We start from the raw sequence: 18,323 nt of genomic DNA, 5'->3' as shown, positions 1-18,323 counted from the left end.
GGGGCCGGGCTGGGCGTGGGAGGCCCGCGGGGGCTTCAAAAGCGGCAGCGGGCCGGGAGCTGCCTGGCGAACATTGCGGTGCAGGGGGAAGCCTGAGGCGGGGACTCCTCCTGCACCAGCCCGGCCCGGGCTGAACGGGCCGCTCTGTGCACGGGCACTGCACCCCGGTGCTGAGCACCGGCTGCCCCCGGTACCCCCAGCACCCACCCCGTGTTCACACTGAGGCCGTTTCTCGCCTAAGATGCAGGAGGGGGGGACGTGCCCGGGGGGGATGCCGGGCAGGTGGGACAGGAACACCGGCAGCCTATCTCGCTTTTCAGCAGCGGCAGGCCCAGAGCAGCCAGCGTGCCAGGGCCTGGGGGGCAGCTCTGGCCCCTGGGATGGGGGGGGGGTACACTTGCCTGCCCAGCTGGAGAGGCCCACCCGTGCCTACAGCTCGGCTTGTGGTTGTCCCCAGATTTTGGGGGCGCCCATGCCTCCCCTTGCCACTCTCCTGTGCCCATGGGCATGGCATCAGCTCTTTTGGTGGGGCAGGGTGCAACCGCATCCCCACCTCCTCTTTCGGGTGCTGGGTGTGCCCGTGCCCCCACCTCTGTCCCTGTTAGTGGCACGGGGTCCCCGTGTCCCCACAGCCACTGAGGGATAGGGTCCCTGCAGCCCCGTCTCTCTCCTCCTTAGGAGTGTCCACGCAGCCCTCTCTGTCTCTCTGTGCATAAGGAGCTGCCGTGTCCCCATTCCCATTTCGGGACTGGGGTTGCTCGTGTCACCACCCCCGTCCCTATTAGGGGCCGGGGCTGCTTCGTGCCCGCAGCTCGGCCGTGCCGCGCTCCCGCTGGGCCCCCGGCCCCGGTGACGGGCACAATGCCGCTTCAGTGGCACATCAAAGGCGCTGCGCTGCCCGCGGCTGGCACGGCGACAGGCTCTCCGCAGATGAAAGCCCCGGCCCCGCTGGGCTCCCACCTCGGCCGCGGGAGCACGCTGCGCTCCACAGGGCACGGCAGGGACGGGGGACAGCGCGATCGCTCCTCGGGAGCGGTTCCCGCGCTCGCTCTCGGTGTGTCCCCACTGATCCCCCCACTCGTGACACGGACTAGCGCCGTGGAGGGTCAGCCGCTCGGCTGACCGGAGCCGGCACGCACGCGGGTACTCAAGGCAGGCGTGGGGTTCGCCCCCGGCCCCACCGTGCCCCCCCTTCCTCCCGGTGCTGGCGCCAACACCATTAACCTAATTGGTGTGGCGCTCGGCCGCCCCAGGCGACGGAGGTAGTGGGACCTCGGGGCCAGGGCAGACCCCAGCCCTGGCGGCGGGGAGGGAGGGACTGTGCCCCCGGGGGCCCCGCTTGCCCGGTAATTGGCGCGGGCAGCCGAGCCCGACCAGCACCGGCAGGAGTCGCAGGAAAGGGGCACCGTGAGCGGGGTGCAGTACCGGCGTCCCTGGGGGTGACCAGGGCAGCTTGGGGGTGCCGAGGTCGGTGCCGGGGTGCTGGTTGCTGGAGGGTCGGGGCAGGGGGCGTGTGACGATTCAGGGGCGCGGGGTCCGGTTTTGGGGTGCTGGGAGGGGTAAGGGTGTGTCAATGCCGGGAGTGGGAAGACCAAAGGAGGGGGGGGGTTAAGGGGATTCGGGATGGGTGGTAGCGGTGGTGGTCATGGGGGGTGTTGGGGTGGGCCATCACTATGGGGGTACATCTAGGGCCAGGGGCCGCGATAGTGATGGCAGGCTGTGGGGGGGGCAAAGGGGGGGCGTGGCCTAGGTGATTGGCGCTGGTTTGGGGGCGGGGCCTATCCAAAGGGGCGGGTCCGGAGGCGTGGTCTATTCCGGAGGTCATGGGCGTGGTCAGCGGAGAGGGGCGGGGCACGGCGGGCGGGGTTGGCGGGGCAGCGGCCGGGGCTGGGATCCGGCGCGTTTGGGGGCCGGAGGGGCCCGGGGCTGTGTCAGGCCATGGCGAGCTCGGAGCGGAGCGCGCTGCTCACGTACCGCCTGTGCGGCGCCTCGGGCGAGGAGGAGCGGGGCCGGGAGCGCGGCCGGGCCGCCGCCGCCGCTCCCCGCAAGCTGCCCACCTTCCTAGGCGTTGTGATACCCACGCTCCTCTCCATGTTCAGCGTCGTTCTCTTCCTGCGCCTCGGTGAGTGCCACCGCCCACCGGACCCCTCCCGACCGCGTCCCGAGGTCCCCCGAGACTCGCCAGCCCTGCCTGGTACCGCCAGTGGCCCCGTGTCCTCCCGGGCCCTCCCCCGCTTCCCGGAGCCTCCGTGCTCATCCCGAGCCCCACAGTCTGGAGTCCCAGTGTCCTTTTTTTACCCCTTCCATTTGTCCCCAGCCTCTCAATCTGACCTCCCAGTGTTCACTCCAGTGCCTTCTCCTACTCCTGCAGTCTGGAGCCCCAGTGCCCTCTCCTGCCCCCCAGTCTGGAGTCTAAGTGCTCTCTCAGTTCTTCCCCAGGTTGGGGTCCTGATGCTGTTGTGTCTCCTCCTGACCCTTTCAGTCTGGGGCCCCAGGGCTCATGCTGCACCTGCAGGATGGGAACCTAGTTAGGGAGCTCAGTGCCCCCAGTAAGGGATCCTAGTCTGAGGCAGGACTTATGAGCCTTCCCAGTGCCTTCCCTAAACAGGATTCCAGTGCCCTTGTTTCCCCCCTTCCCCAGTGCTGAGACCCCACTGCTCTCTAAGCATCAGCCAATGCTGGGCTACAGCATTCCAGTACAGCACCCTAGTTCTCTCCCACATCCTACATGGTGTCCCAAGGGCAGGACCCGACCCTGGTGTCTCCCATTGGGCACCCAGCTGCCCCCTCCCCTGCGCTGTTCAAAGAACACAGATTTGATCCCAGTCTGCGCCCAGTTTAGGTTATGAGTCTGTTACTGGGCAATCTGGAGGAAGTAGGGGGCAGGCTGAGCATGAGCTAGAGGAGGTGGCAGACTTCTGGGGGGTCCTGTGAGGGGGGAGATGCCCCAGCCTGTTCTGGGGCAGGCAGAGGCCTAGGGCAGGCAGTATCCGGGAACAGGGAAGGCTTTTCCTCTTTCACTTTCTGCCTACAGAAAGCCCAAGGGCGGAAGTTGGCTGCATGCCTGGGGGGCCCTTGAGCCCCTTCCCCTGCCTGGGGGACCCACTTTGCTGCGGGCTGTGGGCACAGCTCTCCCCTGCCATCACTCACCCCCTTTCTGTTCCCCTGCTTGGGGTCCTCGCACAGGCCCTGACACCCCCTACCCTGCAGGTGGTGCCGGGACCCCCCTCCCTGGGGTGCATTATTCCGGCGGGCCGCGGAGCCAGAAGGGAAGTGGAGGGAGGAGAGGGAGGGGAGTTGCCGGGAAGAGGAACTCTCCCACCGTGGGGGCCCCGTGGTTCCCCCGACAGCGTCTTGCTTCCCCATGCCTCAGACATCCCCCAGATCTCCATGGCGAGCAGCTCCTCCTACTTACCTCCGCACTGCTTTCGGGACACCCTTTTATTTCCTCCCCCCCCCCCGTCGGCTGTCCCGCTTTTGGCACTCGGGCACCCTCCAGCCCTCTGGGGGATCACAGAGTGTGCCTCCAAACCCACCCTGTCTCCCTGAGGGCTCCTTGCAGTGCCCGTGCCGTGGCCCCCCCCTCGCCTCCCTGCGGGCATGGCTGCGGCCTGGCTTGCGGCTGAGATAGGGCATCTCCCTGCAGCCGCGGGCAGCCCCTTCCTGCCCGCAGCGCCGCCGGCTGTGCTCGTCTCCCGTCGCCCCGGGCAGGGCCGCCGGAGGCTCTGGGTGCCCCATCCCGGGGACACACACACCGGGGGGGTGGCGGGGGTTGCACTGTATGACCGGGATGCCTCGGGGCTGTTCTACTTCCTGCTTTGCAGCAGGCAGGCAGGGCGACAACACGAACCCCATGGAGTGCCCATCAGCTCCTGGTGCCTGAGCTGGGGTGCAAGGCACCTCCTACCCGCTGAGGGTGGCAGCAGGGCATGGGGGTCCCGGCACCCCCCTGCAGTGCCCTGGGGCCAGGTGGACAGTAGACCCCCTCTGCCCTGTTTGCTTTTTGGTTGTGCCCCTCTGAGCTGCCCATGCCCAGGGCACTCCTGGGCCTGATCCTGGCATGGGAGGAGTGTGGAGATGTCCTGAAGTGGGAGCACCAGCTGGGTGGAGTTATACCCATCCTGGTAGGGAAGGAAGTGGCATGTCTGGGGGGAGCTGTGGGCACAAGGATAGGAGCAGCTTGTGTGCCTCAGTGGGGTGAGCTCTGGCTGTGCCCAGGACCCTGTCCTGGAATTGGTCCATACCCAGCTAAAGGGCTCATTTGCCTCTCCCTATCCTCGACAGGGTTCGTGGTGGGCCATGCTGGTTTATACCAAGCCCTGGCCATGTTCGCAGTGGCATACTTCATCATTGGCATGACAGTGCTGTCTGTGTGTGCCATTGCCACCAATGGGGCTCTGGATGCCGGAGGAGCCTACTGTATCCTTTGCTGTGGGTGCTGCTGGGGCAGAGCATGTGCACCAAAATTGTATGACCACTCAGCGGCCTTTGGGTGCCACACTGGGGCTGGGACCTCCTTGTCCTGAGAGGGAGGAGTGGGAGCACCCACTGGTGGTTTGGGCTGCTGACATTTTCCCTTGACTCAAGCAAGATATGATCAGCCGTGCCCTGGGCCCAGAGTTTGGGGGCAGCATCGGGATCATGTTTTTCCTGGCCAATGTGTGTGGCAGTGCCCTCTATGTGCTGGGGCTGGTGGAGGCACTAGTGGACAGCTTTGGAATCCCACTTGGTAAGTACCCCCATGTGTGGTGGCAGGGGACAGTGGGTGTCCCTTACCCAAGCAGCCTGAGTGCCCTGCCAGGCATGCCAAGCACCATGACTGGTGTAGCCAGCACAGCTTACCCAGCCCTCTGGTCTGGGTAGCTAACTGAGTTAGTGCCTGTCAAGCCTGGCACAGCAATGATGGCTATCTGCTCTGGTGATTTCCCCTCCAAGTCCCACTGATCCTGGCTTGTCTCTCCCCAGGGCAAAAAGTGGGCACTGGCATCCATGTCCTGCCCCAGAGCTACTGGTATGAGCTGCTCTATGGTACCGTACTGCTGGGCCTTTGCCTCCTTGTGTGCCTTGTGGGTGCCTCCATCTACGCCAAGGCCACCTTCCTCATCTTCCTCATTGTTGCGGGTGTCCTGGGCACCATCCTTGTCAGCTTCTTTGCAACGCGGCCCCTCGGAGTACCAATCCACCTGCCCTACCTCAATGGCTCTAAGACTGAGAATGGCAACTTCACTGGGTTCTCCCTCGCCACCCTGCAAGACAACCTGGGGGGTGAGGAGAGGCTCTCCCCCTCTGCCTGCTGGACCCACTATGACACTGGCATCTCCACATCTGCAGGGGCTTGCTGGAGGGTGGGGGGAGCTTGCGGGCACAAAGTGGGTGCCATAGGGTAGGTTTTCCTATGGTTTGTGTATGGAGACATTGAGGAGAGGGTATATGGTAGGGCTGCACTGTCCTGGACAGCCCATCACAGCTTGTATCCCTGTGTTCTGCAGGTGGGTATGGGGTAGACTACACCACCGGGCAGAGGATGAGCTTCAGCTCTGTCTTTGCAGTGATGTTCAACGGCTGCACTGGCATCATGGCAGGCTCCAACATGTCAGGTATGGGCAGGGGGGGCTGGGTGGCAGTGGGAGCGGGAGCTGAGGCTGGAGGAGAGCAAGGCGGGTGCTGTGCTAGTGGGTACTAATACTGCTTGCTCCTCCCCACAGGGGACCTGAAGCGCCCAAGCTACTCCATCCCACGGGGCACTATTTCTGCTGTGCTCTTCACCTACCTCGTCTACAATCTGCTGGCTTTCCTCATGTGTGCCACCTGCAACAGGTATGGCCACCTGTCCCCTTGCCAGGGCCATTAGTGCCAGGCACGCTGGCCTGAGCAGAAGCAGGTGCCAGTGTGCCCATGTCCCTCTCCAGGATCCTCCTGCAGAAAGACTATGGCTTCTTGCGTGACATCAGTATCTTCCCGCCCCTGGTCACCGTGGGTATCTACGCTGCCACCCTCTCTGCAGCCATGAGCAACCTCATCGGAGCATCCCGCATCCTCTATGCCCTGGCCCGAGATGATCTCTTTGGTGAGTGCCTGGAGTGCGCTCGCACCTGCCAGAGCACGCCTGGCAGATTTTCCCTGCTTGGGGCCAGCCCTGGCACCAGGTGTCCCCTTCCTAACGTGGGGGTGATACTTTGGGAATTGGCGTGTGACCAGTTCGGTCACCTGTGTGCCCTGGTGTTTGCCCCCTCCTCAGCACCCAGGGTGGGGACAGGACTCCTGGCTGGTGGCTGAGCCTGTTAATGCCCACTGGTGTGCCCCAGCCAAACCTCCTTCCTCTGCCTGCAGGCCGGGCGCTAGTGCTGGCCAAGAAGACCTCTGCCAATGGGAACCCAGTGATGGCCGTGATCCTCTCCTGGCTGGTGGTGCAGGTGAGTTTGCCAGCGATGCTCCTTTCCCAGCCTTGCGGGGTGAAGGTGGTTTGGCACCTGGGCTGAGCATTGTGGAGCCTGGCACATGCCATCCTGGGGGATGCATTCACCCTGTGCCTCCTCCTGCGCTCTCTGCAGCTGGTGCTCTTCTCTGGGAAACTCAACACCATCGCGGGGGTCGTGACCACCTTCTTCCTCCTGGTTTACGCCACTGTCAACCTGGCCTGCCTGGCACTTGAGTGGGCATCGGCCCCCAACTTCAGGTACCCACTGGCACAGGGGAGGGAGGCTGTGCGGATATGCTATATAGTCACCCATTCATCCATCCATCTGTGCTTCTGCTATCCCTGTGCCTGCTGCCCCTCTGTCAGGAAAGACGCCGAGTACCCCTCTCTTGGGCATTCGAGGGGGCAGAAATACCCCCATCCCTGGGGAGGAAGAAGGAGACAGGTCCCCGCATGGCACTGGCTTGGCATAGTCCTCATGCACCGGCACTGCTTTGCTGAGTGGGTACAGATAAATCCAACTCCACTGGGTATCACCCACCCCCTCCCCATAGGGGGTCTGAGGTAATTTATAGCCTGTGCCTGCCCGGCATCCCCTGGGCAGTTTGCCAAGTGGTGATGGAGCCCACTTTCCATTAGTGCTAATTAAAGTAAGGGAGAAGAGGGAGGGAGGAAGGAGGAGGATCCTGGGTGGGGAGAGGAGAAAATATCTTCCAGGAAGGAGGACTGTGAAGGAGGACTGTGCGCAGCCCCAGCCTGGGGTGCAGAGTGCTGGGTACTCTGGTGCAGGGCTGGCCTGGCATGGCTGCCTAACTCTGGGAGGAGTGGTGGGGCATAGCAGGGTGGATGGGGCAGCCTCATCTCCCTCCTGTGTGATGCCCACTGCCCTCAGTGCAGGGTGTTGTGACTCCAAAGCAGGGGGAGTCCTGCAGGGACAGAGGCAGTGCCCAGATATGGCTGGGTGGCACTGCCTGGGCTCCTCCAGACCACCCTATTCCCAATGGAGGGCTGGTGTCTGTGCCAGGCTGGGGGGCTGGGACTTGCTTGCCACAACTGCTGGGCATGAACGGGGCAGGATTGGTGCCTGAAGGAAGGCTCGTGGGGTGGGTAGGAACAGTCCCATCACCCACCCCATGTGTGGTCCCCATCCCCCCCCACCCTGAGGTCTCCATCAAGCGCAGCGGAAAAGGATTTTAATTACCTTTCAGGCAAAACAACAATTAGAGAAAATAACAGCTTCTTGCTTCCCCACCTCCGCCTCACTGTGCCAGGCTGAGCAGACACTGCAGCCGCTGGCACTGCTGCGCACTGCCCAACACTAGCTGGTCCCCTGGGTGTGCCAGGGCAGCACCAGCCCTGTAACCATCCTTACCCCTGTTTGCCATGGGCTAGCAGCAAGGGGCTGCCCAGTGCCCTGGGAGGTACTGTTTTCCTCTGTGCCCTCTTCTGCAGTCATCTGAGATGCCTGACATGCACTGGGCTGGCACAGAGGGGCTCACTGGGGTGGCTGATGTGGCACCTTGGCATATTGCCCCATGCTGTGCCTAACCTGCACGCAGCATGGAAACCATATGATAGCAGGCGTCTCCCTCTCCCTGCTCCAGGCCCACCTTCCGGTACTTCACCTGGCACACATGCCTGCTGGGCATTGCGGGCTGCTGTGTCATGATGTTCCTCATCAGCCCTGTGTCAGCCTCAGCAAGCCTGGGCTTTCTCCTCCTGCTTCTCCTTGCGCTCCACTACCTCTCGCCTAGCAGCACATGGGGCTACATCAGCCAGGCCCTCATATTCCACCAGGTGAGCTCTGTCCTCCTCAACTCCAGCTCCTCCACACTGGGATCTGGAGTGGAGAGCTGGTGTCCACAAGCTGGTGTCCCCATGGCAGCTCTGTCCTGGGCAGTGTGTTCTTGGGGCTGGCATCCCCATGGGGTGGTTCATTGAAAGAAGGAGGTCTCCTTACCTGCTGCCCTCCCTTCCTTCATCCAGGTGCGGAAGTACCTGCTGATGCTGGATGTGCGGAAGGACCACGTCAAGTTCTGGCGCCCACAGATGCTGCTGATGGTGCAGAACCCACGTGGCAGTCCCCGGCTCATTGACTTTGTCAATGACCTCAAGAAGAGCGGCCTTTATGTCCTGGGCCATGTCGAGCTGCAGGACTTGGGTGAGGGTTTTCACTGACCCTAGCACTGGTGGCCTCTGTCCCTTGCTGTGGTGCCAGGGAGCTCTTGGAGTCCTTGGGGTGATTGGCTGGGCAGGCTGCGCATAGCAAGGGGAATGTCTGCATTTTGGGCAAAGGTGTTGCACCTTGGGCTTGGCTTGGCATGGAAGATGTAGGTATATTGTGTCTGTCCCATGGCTCCTGTGCACAGCGTGTGCTTGCAAATGTGTGCCACAAGCTTGTGCTTATTTGTGCTCAAGTATCCATCCCTTCATGGGGCTCCTGCATGTGTCAGTGCTGGTATGCACACGTGGCACATCCCACCCAGGCTCCTCTGGGCTCTTGTGCAGCATAGTCCCTAAGCACAGGTCAATGCCTGCATGCTTGTGGGTACACATGGCACAGCTTAGTGCATGCATGTGCCTGTGTCCATCCTCACCTCACGCCCGCCACTGTGTGTCCACATGCTTCAAGCATGTTTGCATCCTGGTGTGTGTTGTTTTGCACACATGTGCTCCCTGGCACATGCCATGGCTGTTCCCATCCTTGCCCCAGCTGATGCATGGGCTCTGCTCCCCTCCCTGCCGCTGTTGCCATGGTGATTAATGGCCTGAAATTGGGGAGGAGGGATGGGGCTGCCTGGGTATTTTCTATATATTTACGTATAATTTCATCTCTCTCTGTAAGCACCTGCTTCCACCCTCCCTATCTCGTGCGTGCTGGGAGGGGCACAGAGGTTGCCACTGGTTTTTGCAGGGGGAGTGCTGCGGGGTGCCCGAGGGGTACCTGACCCCAGAGGGGTACCCTACCCCTGATGCTGTTCTTGCTCCCCACCCAGACTTCCTGCCTTCAGACCCACTGCAGCCCCAGCAGGACTCATGGCTGAGCTTGGTGGACAAGCTGAATGTCAAGGCCTTTGTCAGCCTCACCCTTGCACCCTCGGTGCGGCACGGCGTTCGGCAGCTCCTCTTCACCTCTGGCCTTGGTGAGTGGCAACTGGGCTGGGTATGGGTGAGGGTCCACCTTGCTGCCCCTGCGGGGTGAGGAGTGCCAAGGGCTTTGGAGGTACTTGGACATGCAATGCCAAATCCAAGTTGGATTTTGAAGGCATCAGGGGTGAGCAATGCTGAGGTGAAGTTGGGTATTGGACACATCTGTGTTAGCAGTGTTGAGGGGCTTGAAGATACGTGGATGGGCAATGGCAAGGGGGTTGGAAGCACCCAGTGTGGGCAGTGCCAAAAGCCAAGTTGGAGCTTGGAGAGGTGATATGTGGGTAATGCTAAAGCTAAGCTGGGGCTTGGAGGTATCTGTGCATGTGATCCTGAGGGGTCTGGAATCACCAGGGTGAGCGATGCCAAAGCCAAGCTGCAGCTCATGGGTACCCATGATGGTTCTGCTCAGCCAGGACAATGTGGTCTTTCTGGCAGGTGGGATGCGCCCCAATACCTTGGTGCTGGGCTTCTACGATGATGCAGCACCGCAGGATGGTCTAGCCCAGCACCCTGCCTTCACCAGCACGCGTGAGGAGATCCCCCTGGGCTTCCCCCCACTGCGGGCACCCGCTGCCCCCAAGCTGCTCTCAGCCCGGGAGTATGTGGGCATCGTGGCTGATGCCCTGAAGATGCTTCGCAATGTCCTGCTGGCCCGGCAGCTGGAGAGCCTGGACAAGGCCCAGGAGCTGCGCCGGGCTGCCAGTCCCTCTCCTGCCATCCACGTGTGGCCCGTCAACCTGCTGCGGCCTGACAGTGCCCGCTACGCCGACACCTGCAGCCTGTTCCTGCTGCAGATGGCTTGCGTCCTCAACATGGCGCGGGCCTGGCGGCGCGCCCGCCTGCGCCTCTTCCTCTGCGTGGAGGCGGGTACCATGCCCCATGCCCAGGAGGAGAAGCTGCGCCAGCTCCTCAAGGACTTGCGCATCCAGGCCCAGATCCAGCTGGTACCCTGGGATGCTGTCACCCGCCTGCACTGGCAAACCTGCCGGGGACCCCCAGGAGGGCCTGCCGGGGCAACAGAGGAGGAGGAGGAAGAGACCATGAACTTCCCATCCAACACCACCCAAGTGTCAGATGAGTATGTGTGTGCTGCCAACAGACTCATCCTGGAGCAAAGCCCTGCGCCGGTTGTGCGCTTCCTCTACCTGCCACGGCCACCGGCCGACACCAACCTCTACCCACTGTACCTGCACCAGCTGGAGCTGCTCACCCGCGGGCTGGGCCCCACAGTGCTGGTGCATGGGGTGAGTGCCGTCACCAGCACCCAGCTCTAGATCACATCCTAGATCCACCCCCCAGCTCCCTTCACCCTCCTTTGCCCAGTGCCTTTAGCAGCCTGAGCCCGGGGCTGTCCCCAGCCCCAGTACCGCCACCATGGCGGGCAGGGGCCTCAGTGCCTCGTGCCGGGGGTGGGTTATTTTCTGGGGGTGTCTCCTGCAGAGGATGAAAGCTGCCCTGGCAGGATCCAGGCACAGCCCTGGCGCTGGCCAGGCAGCGCAGTGCATTCACGGTGCCTTTTCTTTGGGGTGGTGGTGGGCAGTAGTGGGGTCCCAGGGGGTGCCAAGCACTGGGTGCCCCAGTTTGCTGGGAGCTCCTTGCTCATATCATGTACCTCCCTCCCCATGCTTCCCCACTCCTGCAACCCCCAGCCTCTCCTCCGCCAGCTCCTCCGGGCACTCAGCCAGCAGTGGGGATTGATTAAAGGCAGCCTCGACCTTGGTGCCCCAGCTCCTCGCCATCCTCCCTGCCTTTCATTAGGAAAAATTAAATGGAAAGGGGTGGGGGAGGGGAGCCCGGATGCCTGGATTCCCTGTGTGAGGCTGGGAAGCAGGGGCAGCAGCTGGGTGCTGGCCTTAATGGCTATGAAGTATGGCACCCCAGATCTTCCTTGGCATCCCCTGTGCTGCTGGGTGGGGGGGACCCAGATGTTTCAGTCTGTAGGGCCCCCCTCAAGGGATCTGAACTCCTGGTCCTGGCAAGGAGGGAGGAAAAGACTGGCCAGGAGGGAGCCTCATCTAACCCCCACATCCCCTAGCCTTGTTCTGTGACCTGTTTCATGGGACATTGCCGTTTCCCCACACCCTTCATGACCTGCACAGGGAAGCTGCCCTTTCTGCCTGCCCCCCCACCCCCCTTATTGATTAGAAGAGGGCAGGAAATTGCCTAGGTGCGGGACAATAAATCCATTGGGCGCTTGGCAGGCGGGCAGCGTGCCTGTGCACTGCCTGATGGATGGCTTCCTATTACCCCCCAGCACAGGGGGGGCTGCTCTTGGCCAGGCTGGGCTCCAGTGGTGGGGCTGCCTATGCCAGCTCTCACCAAGCCTGGCACTGCCACCTGGCAGCTCTGCTCAGCTGGAGGGCTGGAAAATGCAGGCGGCTGGGTGCTGCTGGGGGGTGGTGGGAGGTTTGCTCTGCACGTTTTGTAGTGGGTTGTGCTCAGATTTGTGCCCAAATCCCCACCCCAGTGGGTGGCCAAGGGGCTAGAGCTGGCTTTACTCCCCCCAGCAGGAGGTGAGTGCCCCGGGTTGGGCACCATACAGCCTGCAGGGCTTATTTACAAACAGGCGGGAGCTGGCACAGGGCAGCTGGGCACCAGCGGGACCCGACGGCCTATAATGTTAATTATCACCACGTAATTAAAAGCCCATAAAAAGCCTCACACTTCATTAAATTAAAGCTTCCCCACACTGTGCCGGCGGGCTCTAGCAGAGTTAACCTTGGCCGTGCCGGGCACCAGCTCCACTGCAGCTGGCAACCTGCAGCTGGGGGTGTATGGGATCTGAGGCTGGGATATTATTGTGGGGTGCAGCATGGCACATGCATGGGCATCCCCCAACACCATTCATCACCCCTGAGCCTCCTGTGCCTGGGCATACACGAGGAGCACACACAGCAGGGCATGGCCATACGTGCACATGCCACCCCTGTAGACATGCTGTCATACACAATGGGGCTTGGGCAGGGTCTGACACAGGTGCATGCATGCACACCCAGATGTGTGCACCCAGATGTGCCTGCTGCAACAAAGGCAGCATCACACACCAGCACAACAGCTCCGGCACAGCAGCTCCAGCACGGAACACCCACGCAGTGCACACCTACACAAACAACGTTTCTTCCTCCCGACAGACATGCAGACAAACAGACACACACACCCCCTGCGGCTGCTCCAGGCTCCCACCCATTGCTGTGGGTGCCTGGGGAGGTGATGGGCTGTGGGGAGAACACCCATCTGTGCCTGCCCCCTCTGGGCCTCAGTTTCCCCAAGGACTAGGCTGTACTGGGGATAAGAGGGAGGAGCGTTTGTGTGTGACCTCCAAAACCTCCTGGTACCTGGGTGCCGTGGCTCAGTGATGCTATGCTGAGGTCTGGGGGGGGGATACAGAATGGTGGGTGGGCCCTGCCAGCACACAAGGAGGGGCATGTGTCTGTGGGGCACTCGTGTGTGTACCTTTTAAGGGAGCACGTACCATGCTGAGGGCTATATGCGTACAAAAGGGGGGGTGTGCATGTGCACAAGGGGTGGCTGTATGTGCGCATGCATTGGGGTGTGTATGTACCCACCCCTAGGCATGATGCTCTGATCCGCACACAGGCTGGAGGGTGAGGGGAGCCAGGGAAGAGCACCCAGGGTGTGCACAGTGAACGCAGGCTGTGCAAACTGGCACACGTGTGTGCCCAACACCCCAAGGCACTGCCACCGAGTGGGACTGTGGGGGGCAGGGGCTGGCCGGGGGGCTGCGGGGGACAGGCGCTGGTGGGTGCCCGTGCCCCGGCCCCGTGGGGGTGGGCAGCCAGCGGGGCCTCGACTATTTCTTGGAAATTTCGCAGCATTCATTTCAGTGCAAATAAAAGCTGTCATTGCCGGAGAAATGATACTGATCGAGGTCTGAAAAGACAGCAAATTACCCGCCTGAAAATGCACCGCTGGAAAAAAATGCATATTAAACACACAAAAAGGCACTTTGCCATCAGCCGCGCTTCCCCCGCCGCTCCAGAATAACCACACTTTACATAATTCTCCCTCTCCACCTTCGAATTAATTTCGCAGACAGAGGCAGCGGCAACCCTCTGACAATAGCGGAGGGGAGATGCCGCGGCGGCAGCGGGGAGCAGGGCCGGAGGCTGCTGGGGAGGGTCCTGGTTCTGCGCTGGGGGGGTAATGGGATGTCAGGGTTGGAGCTGAGGGGGGGACTGAGGGGTTTGGGAGGGTTGGGTTGGGGGGTGAAGGTTGTGGTTTCTGGGTGGATATGCCAAGCTGTGGGGTGGAGTGCTCTCCCTCTCCCCACCTTGGGTGCTCAGGATGGGGGTCCTTTGGGGTGGGGTTTGCAGGGCAATGCTTGGGCTGTGTGTTTCCTACAAGGGACAATCACTCATCCCCTGCCACTGGGGTGAGCCTACTGTGTGCCCATCCCACAGCCTGGCATCCTTCCTGGAGGCAGGCAGGCCCTGGAGGTGTTCATGCACCTAGCATGGCAGGGACCTCCATGCACCCCTATACCCCACTCTCCTACCCACACTGCAGAGCATGTGGGTGCACCCAAAGGACACTGCAAGGCCATGCTCTCTGCCCGGGTTGACACCCCCAGACTAGCACCCATCTATGAAACCTCCCAGGAGCCTGATCCATGGGCGTGAGACCACTACACCCAGCACCCCAGCACTGCCAAGGGGGAGCAGTGGGTGTAGTGGGGGGGTCAGGCGGAGGTGCTGGGGGATTCAGCTTTATGGGTGCCCGGCATCGAGGGGCTGGCAGAGGTGAAGGTGGGCGGCAGAGGCTGGCACGGCGCTGCTTTGCATTTTCAATGACAGACCCATGCCGGGTGCTCGGGAGAGTGGAAAAATCTTATTTGTCACCTGCTGGCGGTGCACGGAGGCTCCCGCGCCGCGGCTAATCTCGGGGAAAATGAGGATGCTGGCGGGGCGGCCTGCAGGGCTGGCAGGGCTGAGTGGGGCTGGTGAGGTGGGTTCTACTCTGGGCCCTGCTCAGGGTTCGAGTCACGAGTAGCAGGGTGGGCAGGATCCTGGGGTCACACGAGCTCTGTGAGCCCTGGGTGTATTGGCACTGTGGCACAGATCTTACCTGCTGGGGCTGCTGGGCAGTGCTTGTGGGCATGAGGAGCAAGTGCCCTGCTCCCCCAGCCGTGTCTGCAAAGGCACAACCTCATCACCTTCCATCCTAGCTTCAGGAGCAGCCGTGTGCTTCCCAGTGCCAGCTCCACGGGTTGGCACTGCTCATGCACCCTCTTGGGGTGCTCAGTGGAGATTTTTGGGGGGAGTTGCCATCTGGAAACAGATGCTTGCATTACCTGATGTCTACACATAGATGCCCATCCCACACCTGCCGTACCCTGGCTTGTTGAGATCCCAGCTCCTGTGGGACGCTGCAGCACTCTGCGGCCGGCTCAGATTTATCCATTATTTTATATCCACACGCCTTTAATTTTTATAGCCCTGTTGGAGCAATACCCAGGGCTATTAATAATGCCAGCCCCTCCTCTCCTGTGTGCATCCATCATGCTCCCACCGAGGTGCCAAGCAGTTCTTGGAGTTGGGTAAGCACAGGCGCAGGGAGGCCAGTGTGTGGCACCCTCCAGCCAGCTCCCCAGTGAGCAGCAGTGTTGGGCACCCCGTGCCCACCCACCAAGCAGCCTGAGTCCAGGTGCCCTTGCACCCCACTAAAGCTGGGCTGATTCGGGTGCCCAAGCTGGGGATGTCTGGTGGGATTCACAGAGCCCTTGTGCCCTGGTGTGTGCCACAGGAAAACTTTGCTGCAACACCCAAGTATGTGTATGTGAGCATGCGTGAGTGTGCCAGTGTACATGTGCCTGTAATGGGAGCTGGATGGCAGTGCATGTGTGAGTCTCTGTGTGTGAGGCACAGCATGTGTGTCTGTGCTGGTCGTGTTGGTGTACATGTGATGTACACGAGTGCCACTACCTGTGCATGTGATGTTGCCTGTCTCAATGCTACTGTAGGCAACTTGTCCAGGCTGTGCACTGCATCCCAGCAAAGAAGAGTGCAGCCTCAGCTGCCCAGGCAGTGAGGGTTGTGCCTGGGACCAGCCCAAGGGACAAGACAGTGGGTCCCACACCAGTCAAGCCACCCATCCTGTGCCAAAGAGGGTTCTTACACCATGTGTAGCACAGCACACAGTGTGTGCTGCCTGGGGCTCTCATCCCAGCACCCAGGACGTCCCAGCCCCCACCTTCTCCTCCTCCTCCCCCCCCCCCCCCTCCCCCCGGAGCTCCCAAAGCTGTGCAGGCACAAGGGGTGAGGGTGGCAGGGCACCCCAGAGTGTGGCAGGCAGGATGGCTCTGTGGCGCTGGGGTATGTGGCCGCTATGGGCAGTGGGAATTGCTGGGCTACAAATCTCCTTGCTGGGCCCCCCCGTGGCAGAGCAGCTCACGATATTTATGTTGGGGATTTATCTGCAATGCAGTTTAATATTCCCAGACCTTCTCGTGTGTGTGTGTATGTGTGCATGGCCCCCTCCCCATGCTACCTTGTGCCACCCCCATGCACACCTTCTTACCTGTGGACTCCCAGGTTCCATCTCCTGCCCACCCACAGCCCTTTTCCCTTGCCTCCACCCTGTCAGGACGGGACTGGTCCCCCCAGGGTGCCCGGGCACGGTGGGGGGTGCTGAGCCACCGGGATGCTCCTGGCACAGGCCACCGGCCGTGCCCACCCGAGCTCCCCAGGGGTGCCGGGCTGCCGGCAAGCAGAGTGGTCCCCGGACAGGGTTGCCAGGTGGATTGGCACCGCCAGCCCTGTGCCAGCCCCCCGGGGCGGAGGAGCCGGGGACCCCCCTGCCCTGCCTCCCCGCCGGCGGGGATGAGGTAAGGCTGGCGGGTGGCACAAGGCTGCTCTATTTGCATAATAATCTCGTTAATGGAGCCTGGCCTGCGGGAGAGCCGGGCTGGAGACACCACCCCCTCCCCGCCCCGCTGCCTCCCTCCGGCCCCGCCGCTCCGCCAGCCGCGGCGCGGGGCGCGGAGCGGGGCGCCGAGCGGAGCGCGGGGAGTGCAGCCGGGCGGGCAACGCCGAGCCGCCCCGCCAGCAGCCCCGGCCAGCCTGCTGACATCCGCCGAGCAAGCCGGTAAGCACCCCGCGAGCATCCCCCCTAGCATCCCTGGCAGCGTCCCCCAGCATCGCGGGAGCATCCCCCAAGTGTCTCTGTGAGCAAGCGGTGAGCGACCCCCGAGCACCAGCGGACATCGCGGGCAGCATCCCGGGGAGCATCCCCCGAGCATCCCCCGAGTACCTCGGTGAGCACCTCTCAGGCAGCCCGGGGTGCACTCCCCGAGCCTGCCGGCGAGCACCTCGCGAGCATCCCCCGAGCAAAACCGCGAGCATCCCCCGAGCACCACAGGCATCATCCCGGCGAGCACCTTCCGAGCATCCCCCGAGCATCCCGGCAGGCATCCCCCTAGCATCCCGGGTAGCATCCCCCGTGAATCCCGGGCAGCATTCCCCAGGCACCCCGAGCATCCCACGAGCATACCTGGCGACATTCCGAGTAGCAACCCCCGAACATCCCGATCAGCCCCCGGTCCTCCCCTCCGTGCCGTGCTCTGCTGTGCTTGCTGCCGGCCCCGCAAACTTTCCGGCGGCAGCAGCTCCCCGGCGCGGGCACCGCCGGGCTGTGGTGCCGGGGCACAACTTTGCCCGAGTTGCGGAGGCAGCAGGGGCTTCGGGGGCTCCCTGCGGGGAGACCGGCCACCTGCCGAGTGGCTCTTTGTTCCCAGCCTGTCCTCTCCCAACTGCAAATCCGGATGCCATCCTGCACTGAGCAAGGCTTGGGGACTATATTTGAAGACCCCCAGAATCCACCTATGCCTCCACCCTCCTTTCCCATGGGTGGGCAGACAGACCCCTTTGTCCCCGACATGGCACCCCTGCCAGACAACCCTGCCCATCGGGCACCAGCCAGCAGAGAGGGGTGGTGGTGGGGATGAAAATGCTGTGGGGTGTCCACGGGGTCCAAGGCTCCCCCCAGATTGGAATTAACTTTGCTCACACATCATGCACCACACTACGATTTGACACAACGCAATGCAACACGGCGCACCACGACCCAACCCAACACAATGCAACGCTATGCTCTGTGGCGCAACTTGATGCAATCCAATGCACGGCCACACAACCCGACCCAACCCACAACACCCCAACCCAATGCCTTCCCCCCAGATTTTCCCAAAGCACCTCTTCCTAAGCTGCTCACCCCTCTCCTACCCCTCCCAGAGGGACTGGCAGACTTCATCTCCCCCCAAGGCCAGGAAGGGCTCTCATGGTGCAGTGTGAGGGTGGACTCGCTGGATCACCCTGGGTTTCCAACTGGAGTGGTGCTCTCGCTGGTGTCCTGAGTGGGTGTCGGGTGTATGGGATGGAGCTGTGCCAAGCAATGAAATCTACCTGGGATTGTGCAGACAGGACCCTGCCCTGTGACCAGAGGGTCTGGAAGAGAGGACAGCTATGGGGTAGAGCTGCCACCAAGTTCCTGGTACCAGAGCCAGTCCCAGTGCCACCAACAGGGCGCACAGGCAGGGACAGCAACACAGGCAGTGATGACGGCAAGAAGCAACCCCCCTGCCTTGCTCCTCCCAAACCCGTCCTCAATCACCTCCTCTGCCTTTTCCAGGAGCTTCCTGACTCACCCAGGCACCCTCCACCACCTCCCAGTAGCGGGCACGGCTCCAGCATGAACCGTGGGGTGCCTGATCCTGTCCACCTCCTGCCCTGAGACCCCC

The 18,323-nt window shown here is 62.2% G+C and overlaps 1 protein-coding gene across 2 annotated transcripts; it reads left to right on the top strand.

Annotated features, from left to right (window-relative positions):
• Positions 1–1,870: 1,870 nt before the first annotated feature.
• On the top strand, positions 1,871–18,316 carry SLC12A9 (solute carrier family 12 member 9). 2 transcript variants are annotated; one of them, XM_065674368.1, is made up of 14 exons: positions 1,871–2,122; positions 4,285–4,419; positions 4,592–4,729; positions 4,966–5,265; positions 5,490–5,597; positions 5,706–5,817; positions 5,910–6,067; positions 6,331–6,413; positions 6,552–6,676; positions 8,023–8,215; positions 8,405–8,579; positions 9,415–9,561; positions 10,004–10,812; positions 18,215–18,316. In XM_065674368.1, the coding sequence occupies exons 1-14, from the start codon at positions 1,939–1,941 to the stop codon at positions 18,314–18,316; spliced, it is 2,769 nt and encodes a 922-aa protein (XP_065530440.1). In that variant the 5' UTR covers positions 1,871–1,938. The 2 variants fall into 2 exon arrangements, with proteins under 2 accessions (XP_065530440.1, XP_065530439.1); XM_065674367.1 differs by lacking the exon at positions 18,215–18,316 and having other exon boundaries at positions 10,004–12,229.
• The last annotated feature ends 7 nt before the right edge of the window (positions 18,317–18,323 follow it).

Source organism: Lathamus discolor, chromosome 3, assembly GCF_037157495.1.
Source record: "Lathamus discolor isolate bLatDis1 chromosome 3, bLatDis1.hap1, whole genome shotgun sequence".
Taxonomy (NCBI): domain Eukaryota; kingdom Metazoa; phylum Chordata; class Aves; order Psittaciformes; family Psittacidae; genus Lathamus; species Lathamus discolor.
The sequence above is the reverse complement of the archived record's forward strand: the minus strand, read 5'-3'. Positions and strand labels throughout refer to the sequence as shown.

Excerpts from the sequence above, each read along its gene's own strand:
- SLC12A9 (XM_065674368.1), top strand. The coding sequence starts at position 1,939 with ATGGCGAGCTCGGAGCGGAGCGCGCTGCTCACGTACCGCCTGTGCGGC. Across the intron at positions 6,068-6,330 it reads GGCCCGAGATGATCTCTTTG|GCCGGGCGCTAGTGCTGGCC; the intron begins GTGAGTGCCTGG and ends CTCTGCCTGCAG. Across the intron at positions 6,677-8,022 it reads GCATCGGCCCCCAACTTCAG|GCCCACCTTCCGGTACTTCA; the intron begins GTACCCACTGGC and ends TCCCTGCTCCAG.